A 25043-nucleotide genomic window follows, 5' to 3' on the forward strand; every position below is an offset into this window, starting at 1 on the left:
CAGCCTCAGTAAAACAGATATTGACATTGAAACATTTGAAACATTTTATTTTTTTAAGTATTGTCTTCATCAAATTAGGACAAGACATTAAATATGAATCACAAGACTAATGTCAACCATTTTTACTTTAAACATTGAATGGGGTCAAATTGACCCCAAAAATAATAGAAGGGGTTAATAAACAGTTTTCTTAAAGGTCTCATTCCATTGTTTTTTTTTCATTCATATTAAAATGTCCAGCTGTGGTCTCTAGTATGAATGAAAGCCATGTGAGCTGTTTTTTGTAAAAAAGGAGAAACGATAGGATTTTTGCTCTTGCTCATGAATGTTTATACGTGCAAACATATCACCTTTGATTGGCTTACAGCACTGTGAGACAGTGAGATGGAAACAGTTAGAAATGTTTTAAAATAAAGACATTTTTACACTAATAACAGTCTTTGCAATGTCATATGCTACTTCACAACATGTGTAATGCCCTGTTTAGTGCAGTTTAGCCACTGACCTTGTCTTAGAGTCTCTGTAAAATGTGAAATCCACCGGAGATCCTTTGTAAACCTATAGCTACACACAGAGGTTGGTTGCCCAGCCTGGCTCTTCACTACCCTGATGCCCGCTGTGATGTAGTCCTGCTCTGATCTATTCCTACAACTGATGCCACTATCAATGTGGTGCTTACTCATAAGAAGCATGGACACATATCTCTGTAATGCTGCTTTGTTACAACATTTGTTGTAAAATATGCCAGTTTAAAAAAAAATTTAAATTGCATTGTATTGAACCCTTTTTCAAACACATATTTGTAGGTAAAAAGGTTGTTTTGAATGGTCTACTTACTAAAAAATGTCAGGTTTAAATTATGGGCTTATGGGCTCTCATAATGATAGTACAAGGGTTGGACAATGAAACTGAAACACCTGTCATTTTAGTGTGGAAGGTTTTATGGTTAAATTGGAGCAGCCTGGTGGCCAATCTTCATTAATTGCACATTGCACCAGTAAGAGCAGAGTGTGAAGGTTCAATTAGCAGGGTAAGAGCACAGTTTTGATCAAAATATTTTAATGCACACACCATTATGGGGACATACCAGAGTTCAAAAGAGGACAAATTGTTGGTGCACGTCTTGCTGGCGCATGTGTGACCAAGACAGCAAGTTTTTGTGATGTATCAAGTGCCACGGTATCCAGGGTAATGTCAGCATATCACCAAGAAGGACGAACCACTTCCAACAGGATTAACTGTGGACGCAAGAGGAAGCTGTCTGAAAGGGATGTTCGGGTGCTAACGCGGATTGTATCCAAAAAACATAAAACCACGGCTGCCCAAATCACGCCAGAATTCAATGTGCACCTGAACTCTCCTGTTTCCACCAGAACTGTCCGTCAGGACAATAAATGATTGTGGTCTAAAACCAGGTGTTTCAGTTTCATTGTCCAACCCGGTGCGGAGCAGAACGGGCTTGGATAGAACATGAGATGGGCTCTGAACTGAGGTTGTAAAACGATAATACTGCTTCACATTTCGGGCGAATCAGGCACAGTCTAGAGTTTGTACCCAACAGTTTGTATCTTGGAATTAGTACTTACATTTTCTGGTATTCTGGATGTCTGTTTTTTTGTACTGTAATAAGCCCAGCCTTTAAAAAGTAACCTTACATCACCTTCATCTAATAATAGTGTCCTACGCCCTCAAAGCTTTGTTGCACATTAAGTTAAGCATAAAACACGTTCCTCACAATTTAGGAATGAGATTCAGAGATGTTGAGATGATGGTAGTAGTGTTGCTTAAGAAAGATCATGACATATCTATAAATGTAAGTATGTACAGGTCAATATGAGGTCAATGATTGATTCCAGGTCAGGAGTACAGGAGTGTGTAGGTGTTGTGGTGGGAACAGTACTGCAGACTCTTCTTCTCTGTAACCTGGTGCCAGTAGAGAGTCTAGATCAGTAGAGGAGGTGAGAGAAGTGTGCTGATGGAGGTGTGAGGGCTGGTGTCAGTTCTACACCTCCCCAAAATGAGAGAAGAAGTGTGAGGACTGGTGGGGAGGAGTAAGATCAGCTGGGTCACTGAACACTGATCCTGGGGTCACATGCAGACTCTGGGCTCTGGGGAAATTAATGTTGAAACAGGGAGTCAACATTAAAACATTGAGTGCATTTACACCATATTATCCCATTTTCAGGTTAATTTTTTTTTTTTCAGGTCAGAGTAAGGTCTAGAAATCAGAGTAAGAAATCTGATAAGAGAGCTGGACTTTAGCTCCGAAATTTTACTCTGTATAATCCTCTGTCCATGTTTACTTTTAACCAGAGTATTTATGGATTTCTCAGTATGTGCATGTGCGAAAACAGACCCTGGTACTGTAAATAAGTTAGACGCATTTAACACACAAGATCGTGTCTTATCATCTTAGTGTACTGGCTGTTTGCAAGGGCAAAAATCTGATTATTGCCTGACTTATTTAAACCTACACAAACTGATATGATAAATAAAAATGGAACATATCCATGTACTGTGCTTAAATCCCAGCTGGAATGTCTTCAATTAGGATTCTTTAAGAAGAGGACTATTATTTTTATTCGTTATTCATTGTGGAAGGACAGGGACATAAGCAAACATGAAACTCACAAAAGAAAAAGAAAAAAGGAGGAAGAAGAAAAAACTCTAGGGAAAAACACAACAAAATCAAATGGAAGGATAGAAAAGCAGATTAAATGTTTGTAGAGAGTGATTTAGTAATTAATAGGAGAGAAAGAAAAAAGTAAAAATAAATGTTTGATAGAAAAAAAAGAATAAATTTCTTAATAATGCCAAATGTTGCTTTAATATGTATTTTGTAGGTATTGGTAAGTGTGAGTGTGTGTATGTGTGTGTGTGTGTTAGTGTGTGCACAAATAGAGAGAGATTATTTGTTAAGCAGACAGTAGACAGGTCATCATCTTTCATAGAGCTGAATTTTAGCTCAGAATTTACTCAGACGCCTGTTCAAAGAAAATCTTATCTCTGTCTTGTAGGAACAGTATAGAGAAAGCTGAAGGGAGGTTACATACTATTAAAAACTATAAAACTAATGCCATATTTGATACATATTTGCTGGTAAAGTGTATAATTATTTACAAAAAGCTGTGGCAGAACGTTTTAAGAACGTTTATCATATGCTTGTGTCAGATTATTAGCTGGTTACAAAATAGAAACCTAATAATTGAATGTATAAAAACCCAGAGATTTCCCATTATCTGATTACCCAAATGCATGTGAATGCATTGACAAACTTTTGGCTTTTCTGCATAAATCAGATTATTGCTTGCATGAACATTTTTGATGGCTTTCTCTGAAATGACACATTTCACGTCAAGCCACTCTGAGCTATTTACATCTTAACCTGTAAATTATGGAGCACTTGTGTATGTATTTATGTATTTAATTCACCTCATGTCTAATGTACAGGTCAGTATGAGGTCAGTGTTTGAGTCCGGGTCAGAGTGTGTAGGTGCCATGGTGGGAACAGACATGGAGACTCTGCTTCCAAGTAACCTGGTGCCAGTAGAGAGTCTAGATCAGTAGAGGAGGTGAGAGAAGTGTGCTGATGGAGGTGTGAGGGCTGGTGTCGGTTCCACACCTCCCCAAACTGAGAGCAGGAGTGTGAGGACTGGTAAAGAGGAGTGGGATCAGCAGGTCACTGAACACTGACCCTGGGGTCACATGCAGATTTTGGATGCTGGGGAAATATAGTAGTATATAGTTAAGCACAGTTTTTTTTTTATTTCTCTGTTTAAAAACATACCTACTAAAGCTGGCAGTTACCAGTACTGAGACAGATATTGCGTGAATGGACTGGTTTTGGATCTACTTTGGCCAGATTCTGTTGACTTTTATAATTACAATAAGTCCCCAGTGTGACAAGAGGAGATCCAGGTGAATTTTTATTTCCTGCATAAATGAACATCAAAAATGATCCTGCTTTTGAATAGTAAAGATTTAACAGTGGGGTTTTGACAACATAGTGAAACTAAATTAGTTTTCACATTCTCTTGATGACACTATCTGAAAATATGACAAACCTAAATCTAAAAGTAATAAATTCTACTTCTTTCATCTATTGGTATTCTGTATACTGTAATTAATGTTTTTTTGACTAAATCCAATCATAGAAAACACTATGGTGTCACATCAATGTCAAAAGTTGCACAAAATACCAGGTGAAAAAAAAAACTTTGTGTTTTACCATTTTGCATGCGCAAACGTAAAACTCGCAAGCAAAAAAAAAAAAATTGTGAGAGCGATATTTAGTTCAGTGCGCACATGATTTTTTTTTGCTCATGAGTTTCACATTTGCGCTTGCGAGAAGTTAATTTACACACGTAAAATGATAAAACACGCAGGTTAATTTTTTCACCTGGTATTTTTGTGCCCCAACTTTTGATATTAATGTGATGCCATAAACACATTCTATTTACTCTTGTATTAAATGTGGATGAGATCAGTCTCTAAACACCTCCAAAGGTGAGTGAACTTAATCTGTTCACAATTTGTCCAGGGGATGTTCATGTGGACAAGTGAAATCCGAACAAGATCCGATCACCAAAATACAAAATACATTTAATACAATGCATATTAATGCCATGTGTATAGAGACCAAAGCAGTATTAGATACCAGTCTATTAAGAACAGATTCTAAGTACTTTGGTGGAGTACTCCAAGAACATTGGGACATTTTTAAAAGATACATGGGGCTCTTCAAAAACAGAAAATGGGCCCCATCTTACACCCTGGTGTTGTGGTGGGAACAGTCCAGCAGACTCTGCTTCCATGTAACCTGGTGCCAGTAGAGAGTCTAGATCAGTAGAGGAGGTGAGAGAAGTGTGCTGATGGAGGTGTGAGGGCTGGTGTCAGTTCTACACCTCCCCAAACTGGGAGAAGAAGTGTGAGGACTGGTGAAGAGGAGTGAGATCAGCAGGGTCATGGAAAGGAGCAGCTTTGGTCACTGTGACCCATGGGTCAGCAGACAGAGAGTAAAGTCCAGGCTATATCAAATCTACAGTATTTATACCCTTTTCCATAGTCTGAAGTGCACCTCCTCAGAAATGAACTGTTCATCTTGACGACCCAGACATCAGCAACTGTGATTACTCTGATGAGTACTAATTGCACCTTTGCGGTGTAATTCCAGAACGATGTGCCCTGTGTCTGAAATGTATAAAATACTGCATGTTCAGGAAGGATTCTGAGGCAGGAAGGCATTGATAAATGTCTGAATGGAACTTTAGTAATCTAGCCTTCTTTTTAATTAGCCTAAAATGCTAAAAGCTAATATCAACACAGCTAAGGCTAAGGCAACACACAAATATAAACACTTACAATGGTAATTAGTTTGAAGCTCCATTGCTCTAGAGTGTGCAGATACACTACTCTACAGTGGAGCTTTATACCACTGTAGCACACATTTGTAGCTTACATTTTAGGAATGGGCTATAGAGACAGTAATACTGTTGTCCAAGAAAGATCTACATAGCATGCTATATCTGTAAGTGTGTATGTATGTACAGGTCAGTATGGGGTCAGTGTTGGAGTCCAGGTCAGGAGTACAGGAGTGTGTAGGTGTTGTGGTGGGAACAGTACTGCAGACTCTTCTTCCCTGTAACCTGGTGCCAGTAGAGAGTCTAGATCAGTAGAGGAGGTGAGAGAAGTGTGCTGATGGAAGTGTGAGGGCTGGTGTCGGTTCTACACCTCCCCAAAATGGGAGTAGAAGTGTGAGGACTGGTGAAGAGGAGTGAGATCAGCAGGGTCATGGAAAGGAGCAGCTCATGGGTCAGCAGACAGAGACTAAAGTTCATGTTATGCTGCAGCAGACAGCAGCAACTGTGATTGGTCTGCTGAGCCTTGAATTCCCAACTTCACATTCCTACATTTGCAGTGTTTGCAATTCCAGGGTGATATGTCTAAATGTTGATCTTTAGTAATCTAGTCTTTTTTTTAATGGGACTAAAATGCTAACAGCTAATGAAAACCCAGCTAAACCTTCATATACGTATAGCAGTGAGCTGTTGATGCCGTGGTAACATCAGGGCATATTGTTCCCTATTAATTCCGATACAGAGAAATTAATCACTACATTGCCTTCTAAGTGGGTAGTATAGACAGCAAGGCATCAGAGACCCGGGCCGAGATTTCCTACCACTTTCCTTGGGCTGGGTCGGGTCGATCTCAAGAAAATAGCAGTAGGCGTCTGTTTTTAATGCTATTTTTATTTTATATAAAGTGCATAGCCTTGTTACCATTTATTTTGTTTTTGCACATAGACTATAAGCTCAATATAAAATAATTCTTTCTATTTTTAAACCATTATATTAGATTAGAGGAAAGTCATTCAGACATCATTCTTGTAGCCTAATTTATCGAGGTTTAGGCCTGTGGATCATTGTTAGAATTTTAACTGTTTTAATCTTTCGGAGATCTGTTTTTAATAAAATTTTCCTAAAAAATAGGTCTATGCTTCTTCAGTGTTGCAATGTTAACTATCATCATTCTAAACAGATTTTGCTCATTTAAACAGCCTGTAAATGTTTTTAAAAAGCTCAGTTTTAACGCTCTACTTACTCAATAATTGTTTAAAGTTTAATTTGTGCTTGGGCTCAAAAAGGCTGGATATTTTGGGCCTGATCTAAGCTCTATTTTTAAACACACCAGCACACAAATATAAATGCTCACAATGGCTTGGGCCACTTGTGCAAGCTACATTATAGATCTGAAGTTGGCTGGATGCAGGGGCATAAATCAGCCTTAAGAGTACCTGTGGGAGACATGCCCACAGGTAATATTAATAGAACAGTGGGATGACTTTACACAACATGTTGGAACCTTGATTTGATTGCATTGAGCCACAAGAGCATTAGTGAGGTCAAGGTCTGATGCTGAATGATTGGTTCTGGATTAAATATGCCACTCCAATTCATCCCAAAGTTATTGGAATAAGCGCCATCATTCTAGAGAATGCAAGGCCACTACTCTGCAGCCTAGTGCTGGAGGTATTATATCCCTTGTAGCCCTCACTTTTGCAAAACATTTGCAATGGTTTGGTCGTATTTTAGAAATGGGCTTCAGAGATGGTAAGATGGTGCTACTGTTGTCCAAGATAGATCTAAATAAAATACTATATCTGTACATGTATGTGCAGGGGTTGGATAATGAAACTGAAACACCTGGTTTTAGACCACAATAATTTATTGTCCAGACGGACAGTTCTGGTGGAAACAGGAGAGTTGAGGTGCACATTGAATTCTGCCATGATCTGGGCAGCCATGGTTTTATGTTTTTTGGATACAATCCAGGTTAGCACCCGAACATCCAATTCAGAAAGCTTCCTCTTGCGTCCACAGTTAATCCTGTTGGATGTGGTTGGTCCTTCTTGGTGGTATGCTGACATTACCCTGGATACCATGGCTCTTGATACATCACAAAGACTTGCTGTCTTGGTCACAGATGCGCCAGCAAGACGTGCACCAACAATTTGTCCTCTTTTGAACTCTGGTATGTCACCCATAATGTTGTGTGCATTGCAATATTTTGAGCAAAACTGTGCTCTTACCCTGCTAATTGAACCTTCACACTCTGCTCTTACTGGTGCAATGTGCAATTAATGAAGATTGGCCACTAGGCTGCTCCAATTTAGCCATGAAACCTCCCACACTAAAGTGACAAGTGATTCAGTTTCATTGTCCAACCCCTGTATGTACAGGTCAGTATGAGGTCAGTGTTCGAGTCCAGGTCAGGAATACAGGAGTGTGTAGGTGTTGTGGTGGGAACAGTGCTACAGACTCTGCTTCCCTGTAACCTGGTGCCAGTAGAGAGTCTAGATCAGTAGAGGAGGTGATAGAAGTGTGCTGATGGAGGTGTGAGGGCTGGTGTCAGTTCTACACCTCCCCAAAATGAGAACAGAAGTGTGAGGACTGGTGAAGAGGAGTGAGATCAGCAGGGTCATGGAAAGGAGCAGCTCTGGACATTGTGACTCAGAGGTCAGCAGACAGGGACTAGAAGTACCTGTGTATGAGATTTGGGGTGAATCCCATTTCTCCCCTTGGCCCTACCCCTTACCCCTACCCCTCTGTTTTGCGCGTGCACGTCAAGGGGTAGGGGTGTCCCGATTCCTGTTAGGATGAAGTGGTAGGGGTAAGGGGTAGGGCTAGTTAGCCCTTCAAACGGAGATTTTCCAGACCCACACTTCGTACCGAGGGGTATGAGAATGACTGGCAAGATGGCGGAACAAGCGACCAAAGAAAGTATTTTCCATGTTAAAAATTACGATTAGCACTGTATTACCTTAGTTTATTGTGTAGTTTTGATGTTTTATGGCTGAATTCTTCGTAACAAGAATAAAAAGTTCGCTAGTAGTTCGTTTCGGTAGCTAGCTAGCTAGCTAACTTTCCCGTTCCACCTTAAATGGTGCAACAGACGGCAAGCGCTACCGCATTTAAGGCGGAACGGAAAAAATAAATCAAATAAAAAATAATCAGAGCTAATTTCAGCTCCCCATCACAGAGGAATTAAGGAATGGACAATATTAATTAATTTCTGCACCTCCTGCCCCCTTTCTGTACACATACAATGCCCTAAAGTTAACTAGTTAACCAGCAGCTAGGCTACTGAACTTTAGCGCTCCACTGCTATCATCACATCAGCCCAGCAGGGTCACCTACACACCACCGCTAGTAGCCTGGTCATAAATCAGTGCTATTTATTTATGTATTTATTGTTCATTGACAAACGTCATTGTGATATACCAGTGATTCCTCTGTCACTGAGGACCCATATTCTTGCACATTATATTGTTTTTGTAACACATTACCTGCTCCAGGACCAGTGTTGGGAACCAGTGTGATATACAATTTCTAGTATATTATGGAGGCTATTTTCAATAAGATTCACCTTTCACCGGGTGCTTGAAGGGTTGTCCCAATTCCTAGGGGAAGGATTACACTCGAAAAGAAGGGGTAGGGGTTTGAGTAAAATGAACATTGTTGTTTTATTTTATAAACTACGGACAAAATTTCTCCTAAATTCCAAATAAAAATATTGTCCTTTAGAGAATTTATTCCCAAAAAAGACCTCAAATAATGCAAAAAAAACAACCAAAAAAAAAGTTTATATTCATAAAGTTCAAAGAGTTCGAAATCAATATTTGGTGGAATAACCTTGTTTTTTGAATCACAGTTTTCATGCATCTTGGCATCTTCTCCTCCACCAGTTTTACACACTGCTTTTGGATAACTTTATTGTGATCATCTGTCTTCCTCTTGATTATATTTCAGAGATTTTCAATTTGGTAAAATCAAAGAGACTCACCATTTTTAAGTGGTCTCTTTTCCCCCCCCAGAGCTGTATACCCAATTAAAAATACGTGGGATGATATTGGATACGCTATGAATACTTCACCCCTACCACAAAATAGATCAATAAAATCAGATCAATAACTGCAAGTGTATGTACAGGTCAGTATGAGGTCAGTGTTGGAGTCCAGAGTCAGAGTGTGTAGGTGCCAGTGTGGGAACATTACTGCAGACTCCGTTTCTTGTACTGTGTGTTAGATGGTGCCAGTAGAGAGTCTAGATCAGTAGAGGAGGTGAGAGAAGTGTGCTGATGGAGGTGTGAGGGCTGGTGTCAGTTCTACACCTCCCCAAAATGAGAGAAGAAGTGTGAGGACTGGTGAAGAGGAGTGAAATCAGCAGGGTCAAGATATGGGGCAGCACTGGATGCTGACCCTGAGTTCACACAGAGCCTAAAGTCTGATAAGTTTGTAGACTAATAAAGAACTATAATAATTATTTGTATAAATACTTATAATGTTGTTTTTCATACTCTTCAAAATGAAGATTCTAGATCTGGATGTACTGTTCCACCAATTATAGTGGTGTTGGTGCAGCATTTGTAGAACTTACAAGGCTATATTTGACCAAATGTGTTTTTTTAGCAGAACTAGAACAAGTTTTAAAAAAAAAGTCATAGTGCTTCCCACACTGCCCTATTTAAAGACTCTAAGAGGGTAATTTTAGGCAGTGTTCCTGTTGGTGAGAAATCACTCATTCCTAGACATGCCTACAATGCAGTAAAAGACATTTTTCTCAGTTGACAGATATTGAGAAGGGGTATATCCTAAAAGAGGTACAGGAACACCAGAATCACCACATTTAAGAACAGTATCTTTCCTAAATACAGCTCTGGAAAACAATAAGAGACCACTTATGGATGGGTGATCACAAGCCATCAAACCAAGCTGAACTGCTTATTTTTTACACCAGGAGTTGCATAAAGCTATCCAAAAGCAGTGTGTAAGACTGGTGGAGGATAGCATGCCAAGATGAATGTAAACTGTGATTACAAACCAGGGTTATTCCACCAAATATTGATTTCTGAACTCTTAAAACTTTATGAATATGAACTTGTTTTCTTTGCATTATTTGAGGACTGAAAGCTCTGAAGTGGTCTCTCAGTTTTCGGTCTCTGTACTGTTAAACTGGTCAGACCAACATCAAGAAGTACAGATTCTGGAAAGTTGCACAAAACTCTTCCTTCACATTTAAGGATTGGGTTTAGAGATGTTGAGATGGTGGAACTGTTGTCCAAGAAATAACTACATTCTATATGTTGTACATATATGTATGTACAGGTCAGGATGAAGTCAGTGTTGGAGTCCAGGTCAGGAGTACAGGAGTGTGTAGGTGTTGTGGTGGGAACTGTCCAGCAGACTCTGCTTACATGCAGCCTGGTGCCAGTAGAGAGTCTAGATCAGTAGATCTCCCAAAATGGGAGAAGAAGTGTGGAAAGGAGCAGCTCTGAACACTGTGACCCAGAGGTCAGCAGACGGGACCAAGACTACCTGTGTATGAAATATCATAAATCAGTGTAAATTAATTTCTCCTAGGTTTGAAAGTTGGAACAATGATTGGATTGCACTCAGTCAAAAGGGCACAGAGAATGCAGGTCCACTACTCTGGATTGGGCCTTTTTGTCTCCCTGTAGCCCACACTTGTAGTTGACATTTTGTGAATGGGCTTCGTATATGCTGAGATGGTGATACTGTTCTCCAACAAACACCAAATCTGATCCCTCATCATACTTAACCTCACCATACAGAACTTGCTTCACTACAAGCAATTGCCCAATTGTAATCATTACAGTTTACTTATTGGTATAGTAATATACAGTAGCTGCTCTTTAATAGACACCTGCTTACACGCACACATCTATTGTCTATTGTACTTATTGTCTGTAATGGCTTTTATTTTAATAATTAAATTAAAACCAATAGAAATCCCCAGTTAAGAGTCTATAGCAGGAAGCAATGAGCTTTGTATAAGCTCCAACCATAATCTAAACTCTCCTGATCCAGAAAAGTACGGTTTTCTATGTAGGCTGCCTGTGAGGTCAAAGAGACCTGTGTTTAATTGGGGTTAACTATCTAGACATCATTTTTTAGTTCACACAGTCAATTGTGCATCACGCAGCCTGATTTAGGGCGCATCTTTTATATTGTGATGGCCCAAAAAAAACTAATTCTCTTAATTAATCATGGGTGTGTTTTGGGTGTAACATGAAATAAACCAATCAGTGTGCCACCTGTCATTCCCTTTAAGAGCCAGGTGTTCTCTGACTTTGGCACGTTGATATCTTAACAGTGCAGCGCTTTTGCTCATCTCAGCAGAGGATTCTGACCTGTACGTTTATGCAGTGAAGTTACGCCAGCAGCACTTCCAGACCACACGCCCATATTCCTAAACTCAGACACTATTTTAACAGCACGGGCACAGGGCGTGAACATGAACTGTTGACTGGGTGTAAGATAGCAATTAGCATTGTGATGCACAATTCATACAGACCTACATAAATAAACAAATACATATTTGCCCCCAGTTTTGGTGTAAGTGTTATATGTTTATTAAGTCATTGACTGGAACAACAACTTCTTTTGTGTTTATTTCTAAGTTTCTTCACATTTATAATAGTAACAAGTCATGAATGACAAATGCTTCAGTAACTGTGACAGTCACATAGTGTGGACTGCAATAGGTGATTAATTAAAATGTTATTGTCTATTAAGGGTATAATTGCTTTGTTATGCTGTTCTATTATAATTATGCCAGTGGTATTTAATAGTCTGAAATGAATAAATGATAATAATATTGTTTAGCGCAATAATTTTCCTGAACGATAAATCCTTCAAAAAGTTCTTGATGTCACAATCCTACTGCTATACAATATGTCATGTACTTCTTCCTCTGCTTTCAAATAGATCCTTTATTTTTTCAGAAGCATATAATGTTGTCTCCTGTTTCTGGATAATCATTAAGATCTTCATGTGTCTCAGACCCAATTTTGTATGTTAAAATGATATCCAATAAAACATACTGTTTAAAATCTAACACCCTGAGTTATCACTTACAGCTCTGGAAAAAAATAAGAGACCACTTCAGTTTCTGAATCAGTTTCTCTGATTTTGCCATTTATAGGTATATGTTTGAGTAAAATGAACATTGTTGTTTTATTCTATAAATTACAGACATTTTTCCAAAATTCCAAATAAAAATATTGTAATTTAGAGCATTTACAAAGTAACAAAAAAGACGCAGAGCTTTCAGACCTCAAATAATGCAAAGAAAACAAGTTCATATTTATAAAGTTTTAAGAGTTCAGAAATCAATATTTGGTGGAATAACCCTGGTTTTTAATCACAGTTTTTATGCATCTTGGCATGTTCTCCTCCACCAGTCTTACACACTGCTTTTGGATAACTTTATGCCACTCCTGGTGCAACAATTCAAGCAGTTCAGCTTGGTTTGATGGCTTGGGATCATCCACCTTCCTTATGAGATTTTCAATTTTTTCAATAAAAAAAAAAAGAATTAGTTGGCCATAAAACGGTCTCTTACTTTTATTTTTCAGAGCTGTTGTTATCTTATTCTTAATATATATTCTGTTCAAAATATGGCTTACTAGATTAATGGTTATGGGTCGGTATGAGGTCAGCTTGTGTGTTGTGGTCAGCTCGGAGTGTGTAGGTGTTGTGGTGGGAACAGTACCGCAGACTCTGCTTCAGGCACTGTGTGTAAAGTAGAGTGTAGATCAGTAGAGGAGGTGAGAGGAGTGTGCTGAGGGAGGTGTAAAGGCTGGTGTCAGTTCTTCACCTCCACTAAATGAGAGGCGCGTGAGGAGAAGCGTGAGGCAGGGTGAAGATGAGGAATGAGATCCTCATGAGGTCCTGCCAAAACATGCCTAGTTTTACACTGGAGATACAAGGCTAACGTAGCTATATTTGCAGCAGTGTCCTGGAAGATTATAATCAACCGTTAGCATTGTGCTAACTTACTCTTTGCACTTTTGCCTTGTTACTTTTTCATGTAACTAATACAAATTTTAGATTGCTTTTTTAATATATTTTCTCACTTTGGGCAAAACACATGCTAAAACAGATGAAAGCTCAGTTTTACAGCTTATCTAACAGCAGTAGCAGCTATTCTAAGGCCGGCGTTCTGCTTTAGTCTTGAAAAGGCCTTGCTGTAGTGTGTCTCTCAACACCCCGCTCTCATTTTGAGGAGGCATAGGAACGACACCAGGCCTCACACCTCCACCAGCACACTTTTCTCACCTCCTCCACTGTTCCACTCTCTCTGCTGGCACCTCCATCCCTGCGTATGAGCTCAGGAGCTCCATTCCCACAGCAGCACCTGCACACCCTGCCTCTCTATTCTAGACCCAAACATGCAATTACCACTGACCTCATTCTGACCTGCTGCCAGTTAGTTCTTTATTCTGCATGAAGTTCGTCAGTCCTGCTCAATATTTCTGTAAATCTGTGAAGTCATTCGAACAACAACTGATATTTAAAGTTACAGATGACACATTTTCAGATGAAGATATTTTTGAGTACGATTTTAGAGAGAATAAAGAAATGTTACATGTTGTCCTCAAAAGATAACATTCTTTTCCAAGTGGGAACCAGTATATTTTGTCCATATTTTGACTCTATATTGGCCCCTATATAGGAATGTCAGTGATGGAACAGAAAAGTTTAAACATGGGTACCGTCTGGGATGCACACAGCACAAAGGGGCTTGGTGGGAATTTAGCTAGCTTGTTAAGGCAAAGTTTTTCAACAGTCATTGTTAGAAAAGGCCAGGTACTGTATTTAAAGCTATATTAATTACATTTGTTCTTAAATCTTGTCCATCAATCGGCAGCTATGAGTTTTCCTAAGCAGCAGTCTTGCCACACATAATAGGTAGACGTTTCCTCAGTCTGCAAGAAATGGCAGTAAAAAACGATTTGTGAAGTTGAGTTTGGGAAAATCAAGAATATTGATTATATAATTGCTATAAAAGCAAATCAAAACTCCTGGGAAATACCTTTTTTTTTGCAGACTCTGGAGTGGTGGTACACTTTTCTACTGTGCAGTGACACCTGAAAAAGTATCACCTTGGAATGGAAGAGTTACAGAGAGTTACCTTTTTCTGCCTTAACACCACAAAATTCTAATTAAGGAGTTTTCAAATAAACATCCGAATTCTCTCAAATATATTCATTTTTTAACATCAGGTTATTTTTCACTTGCTTATTTTTCACAGTAATTTTTTTATATTTTACAATAACAGATGACCTGGAATGCCCACAAAATATTATTCTAATTCACATTCTGGGGTAGTAAACTGCACTGGGTTTTAAAATGAACAACAGCATCCTCTGGAGTGCAGATGTAAGAAGGGAGGCCGTGTGATTTGTTTTAATAGGCCGATTCAGAAAACTGGACTTTGACCAACTGCATGCTGCTCCAGCTTTACTTTTAGACCAGGGCCTGTTATACTTCATTCACTTCCCACCAGCTGAGATTAAAACCTGTGGAATGCAATCACACTCCAGTTTCTGAGAAATTTAATATGTACACTCCAGTGCTTGCATTCGCATACCCGTTTAAAAGTAGGACCTTATGAAATCTGTTTTATATTTGTTTTTTTGGCAAATTCTTCTTTTTTGCTCACATTTCAGATGTTATGTGATTAAATAATCTAAATTGCATTTAATTGCGTTCATCTCAGTTCTTTTTTTTTTTACATTTTTTTATATTTCTAATTCGGTGTATTTCTGTGTGTATTCCGTGTCTGTGTTTTGTATATCACAAAAATCATAGGGCCTTCTAAATGGCATTTTGATGTTTTGTTAATTGTCTAGGTATGAACACTGAAGGTACAAATAACAGCTGCACAATGATATTTAGATTATATCAGTATCAGCCAATATTTGCTTGTTTTTTGAATCATCAGCATATGCCGATATGTCTAATATTACAAATCAATACTTGCTGATGGATTTTCTGTATACCAGAAAAAGACCAAGCGATGCTGACTGCACTACTACAACTGGCCAACACCGGCCATGCTACTTTAGAATCCATTGATTATTTGAATTAAAATTACATTGTTTTTCTATTTCAAATTACTTTTTGCTATAATTTAATAGAAAAGCAAAACATTTTAGCAAGGGGATGCTGCTATTTTAATAAAAATTAATATATCATGGTTATGTTCACTAACTGTAAAGTATCAGTGTAGACCAGGGGTGTCCAAACTACGGCCCACGGGCCATTTGCAGCCCGTTTCCTTTTTTTAGGAAGGAGGTATTTTAGAAATAGAATGAAAGTTGGCCCGCTGTTAAGCAGGTTTTTATAATGTGAGATTTAAAGTTTGGACGCTAGGTGTCAGAAACGGGCAAAAGAGTCTAAAAGCGGCAAGAGTGAAGTTGTAGCGCAAAAAAACGGGCCAAAGGGTCTAAAAGCGGAGAGAGTGCGCAGTTGTAGCGCAGAAAAACAGGCCAAAGAGTGTAAAAGCGAAGAGAGCGGCATTTGTAGGGCAAAAAAGCGGGCCAAAGAGTCTAAAAGCGGAGAGGGTGCACGTTTCTAGCGCCAAAAACTGGCCAAAGAGTCTAAAAGCAGAGAGGGTGCGTGTTAATAGCGCAGAAAAAAGGGCCAAAGAGTCTAAAAGCGGAGAAGGTGCGCGTTAATAGCGCAGAAAAACGGGCCAAAGAGTCTAAAAGCGGAGAAGGTGCGCGTTAATAGCGCAGAAAAACGGGCCAAAGAGTCTAAAAGCGGAGAGAGTGCACAGTTGTTCCACTGAAAAAGGGCAAATGAGTCTAAAAGTTGCCGTAATTAAGGAGTTTAATATTAAGAGACATCATGAAATTAAACAAATAATTTGAAAAATCTTAGTTTACACAACACTGTCAAAGATAAAGATAGGAAGTCAAGTAAAATGGTGTGTAAATGAAAGTAATCAGGAAAATGTATTATTTAAAGTGGTATATTTCATTATTTGTTTTATTACAGAGTCTTTGGCCTGTGACTTCAAATATATTTCTCCTTCTGGCCCCCAACAAAAAAAGTTTGGACACACCTGGTGTAGACATTTCTAAATCTGAAAAGCATTACAAATTACATAGTAAGTAGACCAGGAATGCACCAAATATACGGCAACATACAGTATTATCTTCTAAAAATGGCAACAAAAAGTAAAAAGACCAAATTATTTATTCTGAACAATGACTAGTTTATTTTAAGTGATATTTTTACAGTAAAAAATAGTTTCTAAAACACTAGCATCATTATTGTACTTTCTGTAAAGTATTTTCACAGCGATGCATCCCTGGTACAAACACTTTACAGAAAGTACACCTCAGTTTAATGCATTGTATTGTAAAAAGTACTGTTTAATTGCTTTTAAACCTTTTTACACTTAAAAATAAAGTTTTTGCTTCTGTAGTAAATAAGAGTTATTTAGAGTTTATAGTTTTTTTTTGCATGATGGTAATGATATACATCATGTTATTATAGGCTAATTTGAAGTGTGAGTAAACACAGTAAGTAACATTAGGTGAAGTCTGCTGTTTGCTGAGTGTTTAAGCAGTTGTTAATCAGCATTTTGCTGACTGTTGGTTTACTCTTCGGGTCGGTGAGTGGAAGCAGATGTTGGATTATGTTTTAATCTCATTACCACATTGGTGACATGTGAGCAGAGATTTGGTGAGATTAGGCTCAAGTCTAAACCAGTCTAAACCATGCATGCTCCCTCTTTTCCCTCTCTCTTACTCACATACACTCTGCCACACTTTCTGGGAACAGCAGTCGTCTCAGCTACAGTATCCTTCCTCTCATCGCTCTGTATCTTCCTCAGAGAGAGATTAACTCGGTAAGTGTGTGTGTGTGTGAGAGAGAGAGAGAGAGAGAGAAAGAAACAATGAACGTTAAAATCAGTGCTTTGTGTATTGCCATCATTAGACAAATCAGAAAATGTTTACTTTAACTTTTATTTCATTGCAGACAGTATAAACCCAATATATCATTTTAGGATGCATATGTTAACCATTTCCAAAGGCATCTAGGATAGAACATCACACAGTGGAAATGTGTACAGCTCTTTATCCTCTGGAATATAGTCAAGAGGAAGATGGATGATCACAAGCCATCAAACCAAACTGAACTGCTTGAATTTTTGCACCAGTAGCGGCATAAAATTATCCAAAAGCAGTGTGTAAGACTGGTGGAGGAGAACATGCCAAGATACATTAAAACTGTCATTACAAACCAGGGTTATTCTACAAAATATTGATTTCTTAAAACTTCCTTTGCATTATTTAAGGTCTGAAAGCTCTGCATCTTTTTTTTGTTATTTCAACCATTTCTCATTTTCTCATTACTCATTTTCAATCAGAGAAACTGATTGAGAAACTGAAGGGGTCTTCTTTTTTTTTTACAGAGCTGTGCTGTGGTCAAATCAGTATTCCAGATCTTTTTTGGCAGATGCAGGTGGTGTAAGTCCAAAAACTTGCATTTGCAGTACATTTCTGTGATGCAACATTGACACACAAATGTACATTGAGATCTTAGAGCAACATATGCTGCTTTCAATACATTTCTTCATACATTTTTCAACAAGACCATGCAAAAGGTATGGCTGTGAAAGATAAGGGTATGGGTACCGAACTGCACACCTTACCATGTGTTTACAAGAAGAATGGGATGAAAAAAAAAAACACTCAAATTAATTGTTTGGTATATTTGGTGCCAAACCATCCATTAATTGTTATTTCTGACAGTTGTGTCTACAGAGTAAGATGAAAGTAAAAAAAAAAAAAATCAAGAACATAGCTCTGTTCCTCAAATTAGCTCACAATATCAATTTCTTGTCTCAAAATGAGAAAATTCTCATACCTTTTGTAGTATTTAAAATGTATTGTGGTCTGGAAAAACACTCTTATTGCAGGGGAAAATAATGGGCCTAAGTGCCTAAAACAGTAATGTATTCAGGCATTTTGCGCTGGAGCTTGCCAAAAACCTCACTGACTTTAATCCTTTCTTTTAATCAAAATTCCATTTTTGTTTTTCATGACTGGAAACAAAACAGGAATGAGCGGCCGTCCTGTGACTGACGCTGTCCTTCATTCTGAGGCCTGTTTGTGATGGCGGCAGTAAAGGTCTGTTTTGGGGTGAGTAACGGGTGAATCTTTAACCTACTTTGCTGTGAGTGACTGTGTACATGAACTGTGGAAGGCTTTAGTATTTAGACAGACGAGGGACAGCTGGAATACACAAACAGCAGAGGTAGGTGAACAAATCATAACTAAAACTGTTACACTGCCTGTCAGAGGCTAGGAAACATCTGTCTATGAAATTTTTAAATGTATTCAGAAGTCGTTTTTTTTTTTACATTAACCTTTTTAATATAAAAAAGCTGCAATGGCTGTGCCTAAATTAAAAAGTTGTAGTTGGACCAAAACCTTGACTCTCCAAATGGGAGAAAAAGCACAGAGCAAGGTAAGCTTTGTAAACAAGAACCTTTTAGTCTCTGCGAAAAAATATGTGTTAATATGTACAAATGTAGGTGCAAATATAGTTTATTCACTTATTATGATATTTTCACACAATGTAAAAAACAACTGCCATTAAAATTTTGTCACAAAGTGAACATATATGGAAAATGTGGATATACAGCACTGGAAAAAAATAAGAGACCAGAGCTTCTTTGCTTTTACAAAATTGAAAACCTCTGGAATATAATCAAGAGGAAGATGGATGATCACTATCGTCAAATCTAAGTTGAACTGCATGAATGTTTGCACCAGGAGTGGCATTAACAAGTTATCCACAAGCAGTGTGCAAGACTGGTGGAGGAGAACATGCCAAGATACATAAAAACCAGAATTATTTAATCAAATATTGATTTCTGAACTCTTAATACTTTATGAATATGGACTTGTTTTCTTTGCATTATTTGAGGTTTGAAATTCTGCATCTTTTTTTGTTATTTCAGCCATTTCTCATTTTCTGCAAATAAATGCTCTAAATGACAATATTTTTATTTGGAATTTGGGAGAACTGTTGTTCGTAGTTTATAGCATAAAACAACAGTGTTCATTTTACCCAAACATATACCTATAAATAGCAAAATCAGAGAAACTGATTCAGAAACTGAAGTGGTATCTTAGTTTTTTCCAGTGCTGTAATGTTTTTTGATAAGAGTGATGAGAAGTTTTTGTCTAAAGATTTGATCTTATCTTTTGTAAATGACTGTTAAAAACACAGTAATTATGTACAGAAGATGGATAAAAAACATCCTTAATTTTCAATGCATGTCAATGTAAAAATTGTTTATTCCACTGCACTTTGGAGCATTTCTATTGGTACACTGATGGTGGATATTTCACAAAGGTGAGAAGAACAGCTCCTGTTTTTAAATGATGCAGTCAATTAAAAAGGAACAAAAATGTAGAAAAAACAAAAAGTGTTTTCCTTTGGACAGAGATGACATATCGAAATTTGTCATGGTACTCCTTTTGGCAGGCAATTACATGTAGAATAATGGTATTTTCATGGTACCTACGTTGCTTGACTCAATTACACTCTACTTAACTCTACACACTTTTTGGTACATGGTGCCTTGTTTGTTGTCATTACCACAGCTTCCTCCAAATAGTTCCCCGATGGATAGCGACGTCACAAAATTGTCACCATCACTACAGTATTCAGAGCAATGCCACAGTAATAGTGCAGTCTGCTAAAGAGATTGTGTTCAAGATTCTTGGTTTGTGGCTTATGGCATCAGATAGGGTGATTTTTGTTTCTGGCCAGTTGTTGGAATGCTCTGCATGGTTTACATTGCATTTTAATAATCCCTACTTGATTCACTTGGACTATCTCTTGACGAGCAGATACTTAAAGGGTACTTAGTACCAGGTAGCAAGTACCAAAATTGGCTATTGGAAAAGCAAAAAAAAGGCTAAAATATAACTTTTTGGAGGTCCTTTCACAGTTTCAAATTGAAGAAACCCTAAAAGTTCTTCAAGGAAGTTATACTTTTAACAAAGTAGAGTCAAACTGGGTCTTGTAGTGCAGGTACCATGCAGTGCACCAGCGCCATAATCACTTGATTTGATTCCTTTTCTTTAAAAAAATCTTTAAAAAAATGTTTTGAGTTCTTGCTTTGTTCAGTCCAACCCTGGAGTTAACTGTCTATTTTGTTGTCTGTTCATTTTTTTTTTATCCAGTAAGCAGCCTTCTGCTCTCGTGAATTTGTGAGGTTGTCCCTTGGTCTTCAAGGTGCACCAGGTCCAGTGATGGCTGCAGCAGCATTGGAGGTAATGGGCCTCTTAATGGGCTTCTTGGGTATGATTGGCAACTTGGTGGCCACCATGCTGCCCTACTGGGAGACCTCCGCGCACATCGGCTCCAACATCGTCACTGCCGTGGTCACCATGAAGGGCTTGTGGATGGAGTGTGTCTACCAGAGCACCGGAGCCTTCCAGTGCGAGACCTACAACACCATCCTGGGCCTGCGGTCGGACCTACAGGCGGCCCGGGCGATGATGGTTATCTCCATACTCTTTTCAGTGATAGCTTGTGCAGTATCCAGCATGGGGATGCAGTGCACCATGTGCATGGACGGGTCTTCTGTCAAGGCAAAGGTTGCTGGAGCCGGAGGGTGCCTTTTCCTGGTAGCTGGACTTCTGTCTCTCATCCCGGTGTCCTGGAAGACCCACGAGGTGGTTCGGACCTTCTACCACTACACCGTTCATGACAGTATGAAGTTTGAGATTGGAGACTGCCTGTATGTTGGACTTGCGTCGTCTATCATGTCCTTGTTCGGTGGAGGACTGTTGAGTGTTTCCTGTTTTGATGATCTAGATACAAGTAGGGGATTCCGGCACCATCCTGGGGGTTACCCTTACCCTGAGCGCTCAGGAGCAGGAGGGACGACCCGTGGGGGCAAGCATTCTGTACCCTACCGTCCAGCAACCCTGCAGACAGGGATCAACCTGAACCCAGCCGCCAAGAATCAAACCCTGGCCAGTCAAATCAGTAACAGTAGCCACTCCACTGCTCCTGGACATGGCTCCAAAAAGCCTGCGAGGCACAATGCGGCAGCTAGCTACGATGTTACTGGGTATGTCTGAAGATTTTTGGCTTAGCAGCTACTTCTGTGGCAGTTTGAGATGACTGAAGTGGGGTTATACTGACTGACAGACTGTAGTGACAACAGTGATGTCAAGATACAAAAGGTCAGGCAACTGAACTGAGTTGGAAAAAGTTTTTTCTTTCTTCAAATGATAACAGCAAGTTCAACTGTGCCTCATTTGTGTAAACACACAGAGCTACCATTTCACAATGCCCTGTTTTTGGATGTGTAACAAGTGCCTGTTGAAACATTGGATTTCTGCATGTTTTTTATGTTCAGAAAATGACTGAAGCAGAAGACTTTGTCTAATATTTCTTATTTCATATTGTTGGACTGATATAAATTGTTTTATTTTGAGTTTCTAAGACACTGAAATGTATGATCTTTTTGTTATATATTCACTTTGATTGCATTTCAGTTGTTCAACTATCAGTATCAGTTTATTCAAAAGGAAATACACTTTAAATGGCCATTAAGGATTATATTTTTCTTTTAAGGAAACAATTATGTTGCTGGCAGCTCTTGTCAGTAAAGGTTTTATTGGAACAGTGTGGAATGTCACGGAAATCTGTGTGGGTGTTGGTCTCAAAATCTGCCCACCGCCATTCCCCCAGTCCCTGTTCCACAACACAGATTTGTAAGGTATAGACAACAGCACGTAAATAATGTGCTGCTCCCATGGAAACGGGTAAGCTGGCTACAGGTAATCACTCAGCTTCAGTAAGGTTACTAACCATAGCTGGGTAATTTACTACCACCACTAACATAGTAGAGATAGGCATTCACTTATCAGCTACAGAGTACGACTCGTCGTCGCTTGCCACTCTAACTCTTGTCAATCTGGCAACCCGAGTGAGCTTAGCATCTGGGGAGAACTCTATCCAGTGTTTGGAAATTGGACTGAATTACTGAATGTTCCTTTAAAACTTTGTAATAAAACTACTAATATGATTTACATATCTGTGTTCAACAGTTTTTGGTGGTTAATTAACACTGTTCAATTTCAATTTTAACAATGGCATATACACTGTATAGTGTTTTCACACAATCAAAGATATGAATTAAATTTGTAAAATTGTTGTTCCCTGTTTTAGGCTGATTTTGAGTTCCCAGCTGGTTTGTTTTACTCCTTAAACTCCATACTTGTACTCAAATCTACAGTTCTCTCTGAATTAACTGCAGTTAATGGAACCTAAATCAGAACCTTGTGGAACTCCACGGAATATAATTATGAATTATGATTAATAAAATAATAGGAACCTTTTTAGGATTAAAACCTTTAAAACAAGGATCAGATTAGGAAATTGCCTGTTCAAACAAAGACTTTGGAAAAGAGGAGACCGCTCAATGTCTTTCAAAAGTGAAGCCACTGCAATTATGTTATATATTTATAAATCTGCTGACTGCTTGCAGCGTGATGCATAGTTTTGACCATGTCCGTATGTTTCCATTAGAATTTCATTAAACATCTCCATGTGCTAATATTGACACTTTTATTTTTATTTTCCCCCAATAATCAGTTTTTAAAATGTTGCTTTGTTGATAAAATGTTATTATTAAGTGATTAACAGTGTTGACTGGAACAGACTATAAGCAAAACCTTTCTGTTCCTTACAGGTAGCAGATAAGTTGTAAGTCAACTATGTAGTTAAGCATACTATTAATGATCATGTGGTGTTGGTTGCCCTAATTAGCTAGCATAAATGGTCAATGTGATCTAGTTACCCTGCTATAATGCAAGCTAAAGTTGCTGTTAGACTCGATAGTATTTGTATATGGTCTCAGCCAGCATTCTCGGCAAATTCTTTAATTTTTTTATTTAATCTTTTAATGTGATAATGTGACGTGGTCAATGTGATCTACTTAGCCGTTAGCCAGTCTGCTAAAGAAAGTGTACTTAGAAGGGCTGGACTGTGCTGGTAGTTTTTTGTTTTCAAGAATATCATTCAGTGTTTTGGCAAATGTATTTTTTTTGTTCGGGAGTCTGTTTAAAACTACTTTTTTTTTTTTAACTTTTGTTAAGCTCTGCTATTGTAGCATGTGCACATTTGTAGTAAGTAGCTTTGATTTGTTTCAATCATAAAGAGCTAACAGAGCTGAGCTCCTCTACTGTAGCTGTAATAATTTCACTGTAAAATACATAAACTGCATTTTTTTACTGTTGAAAAATGACACTGACTGGGCAAACTGGGAAACACCTTCCGTACTGTACTGTTAACTCAGTACAGGCAATCTAACATACATCTGGTCTCTGAAAAGAGTGCAGGTCTTCTAAATATGTAGGTCAGACTGGCTCTTCTATTTTTCTCTACTGTGCAGTCTCTGGTTCCGTATTTGACAACACGATCAACAATTTTGGCTTTAATTGAAACTATGGCGTTGTTTTATACATGTTTTACACAGTCACTGTGTTGACTGTGCTTAGACTCAGTCCTAATCTAACATTGCATTGTGGAGGTTCTATCTTTGGTACAAACCAGATGAATGATTTACAGTATGGGAGCATAAACCAGTGCTTTGGAATGAATTGAATCGATTTTTTGATGACTGACTGTGAGAAAATAGACCAAGATGAGAGTCCATCCTTGGAGTGGAATGAGATTTAGCTAGCTTTTTACTAGCCTTATGAATTCCTGAGGAATGTTTTTATTATTAGTATTAATGTATTTCTGTTGTTGTAAAGTAAAAAAAAAAAGGGTTAAACTCTAAATCTCACATTTTGAGTATTTTTAATGCTAAGTTGCTTCCCCTGGGTCTGACTCACTATCAGGAGTCTGGATGGTTTGTATAAAGCTTACGAAGCTTTGCCACAAAGCAGCTTTACTAGAATCTGGATTCAAAACACCCTAATTAACAAGAAAGAGGTCAACAGTGCCAGGAAAGAAACCCACTGCAAGTCTCAAATGTAAAATGTAAGCTGCGCTTCAATTTCTAGACTGCAGTCGAGATGAGCTGCATTTTTCGCTCAATACTTCAATGAAGGACCCTTTTTATACAGCCGAGAAATGCAGCCAACATTCGGAGTGATCTAAAGGACGAAACTGATGTATCCTTTGTAATCCCCGGTCACATACAACAACGCAATAAAAAAAAAAAGGAAAAAACAGCATCAGTGAAAAACTGTGAACTTCAAACACTATTTAGTTTCTTCATTCAAAAGAACGTCTGGTATAACCTGGGTAAGTGAGCTAAAAAGTAGACTAAAGGCTAGCTTAGCGAGGTACAATCACTTCAGTAAGCTAATAACCTACCTTTAACACTAGGGCTGCACGATATTGGAAAAATGTAACATTGCAAATGTTCTTTTTTCGACTATATAAATCATGATATAAGTAAGAAATGATGAATGAACTGGTGTTTCAATGATTCTGTCCATATAATGTAATGTAATGTTGTCTCTGTGAGCCACCACAGTGCCGTTAACCAGCCAATAAAAACAGAGCATCACAGTTTTTTCATGAGCGCACCATTAAAGGGTTTCATTCTGAGGCAAAATAACAGGGCTGTAAACGGGCGTGTAAAACCACACCTAAGTCACATACTTACTATTTACTT

General features: G+C 38.4%; 1 protein-coding gene across 2 annotated transcripts; it reads left to right on the plus strand.

The window, feature by feature from the left end:
• The first annotated feature begins 18346 nt into the window (after positions 1–18346).
• On the plus strand, positions 18347–23643 carry cldn2 (claudin 2). Of its 2 annotated transcripts, none has more exons than XM_015604575.3 (2): positions 18347–18522; positions 20581–23643. In XM_015604575.3, exon 2 carries the CDS (start codon positions 20650–20652, stop codon positions 21484–21486), a length of 837 nt encoding a protein of 278 aa, XP_015460061.1. In that variant the 5' UTR covers positions 18347–18522; positions 20581–20649; the 3' UTR covers positions 21487–23643. The 2 variants fall into 2 exon arrangements, with proteins under 2 accessions (XP_015460061.1, XP_007244512.1); XM_007244450.4 differs by lacking the exon at positions 18347–18522 and adding an exon at positions 18568–18637.
• The last annotated feature ends 1400 nt before the right edge of the window (positions 23644–25043 follow it).

The sequence above is a fragment of the Astyanax mexicanus genome, chromosome 17, assembly GCF_023375975.1.
Source record: "Astyanax mexicanus isolate ESR-SI-001 chromosome 17, AstMex3_surface, whole genome shotgun sequence".
NCBI lineage: Eukaryota > Metazoa > Chordata > Actinopteri > Characiformes > Acestrorhamphidae > Astyanax > Astyanax mexicanus.

Coding starts and splice junctions, on each gene's coding strand:
- cldn2 (XM_015604575.3), top strand. CDS start 20,650: ATGGCTGCAGCAGCATTGGAGGTAATGGGCCTCTTAATGGGCTTCTTG.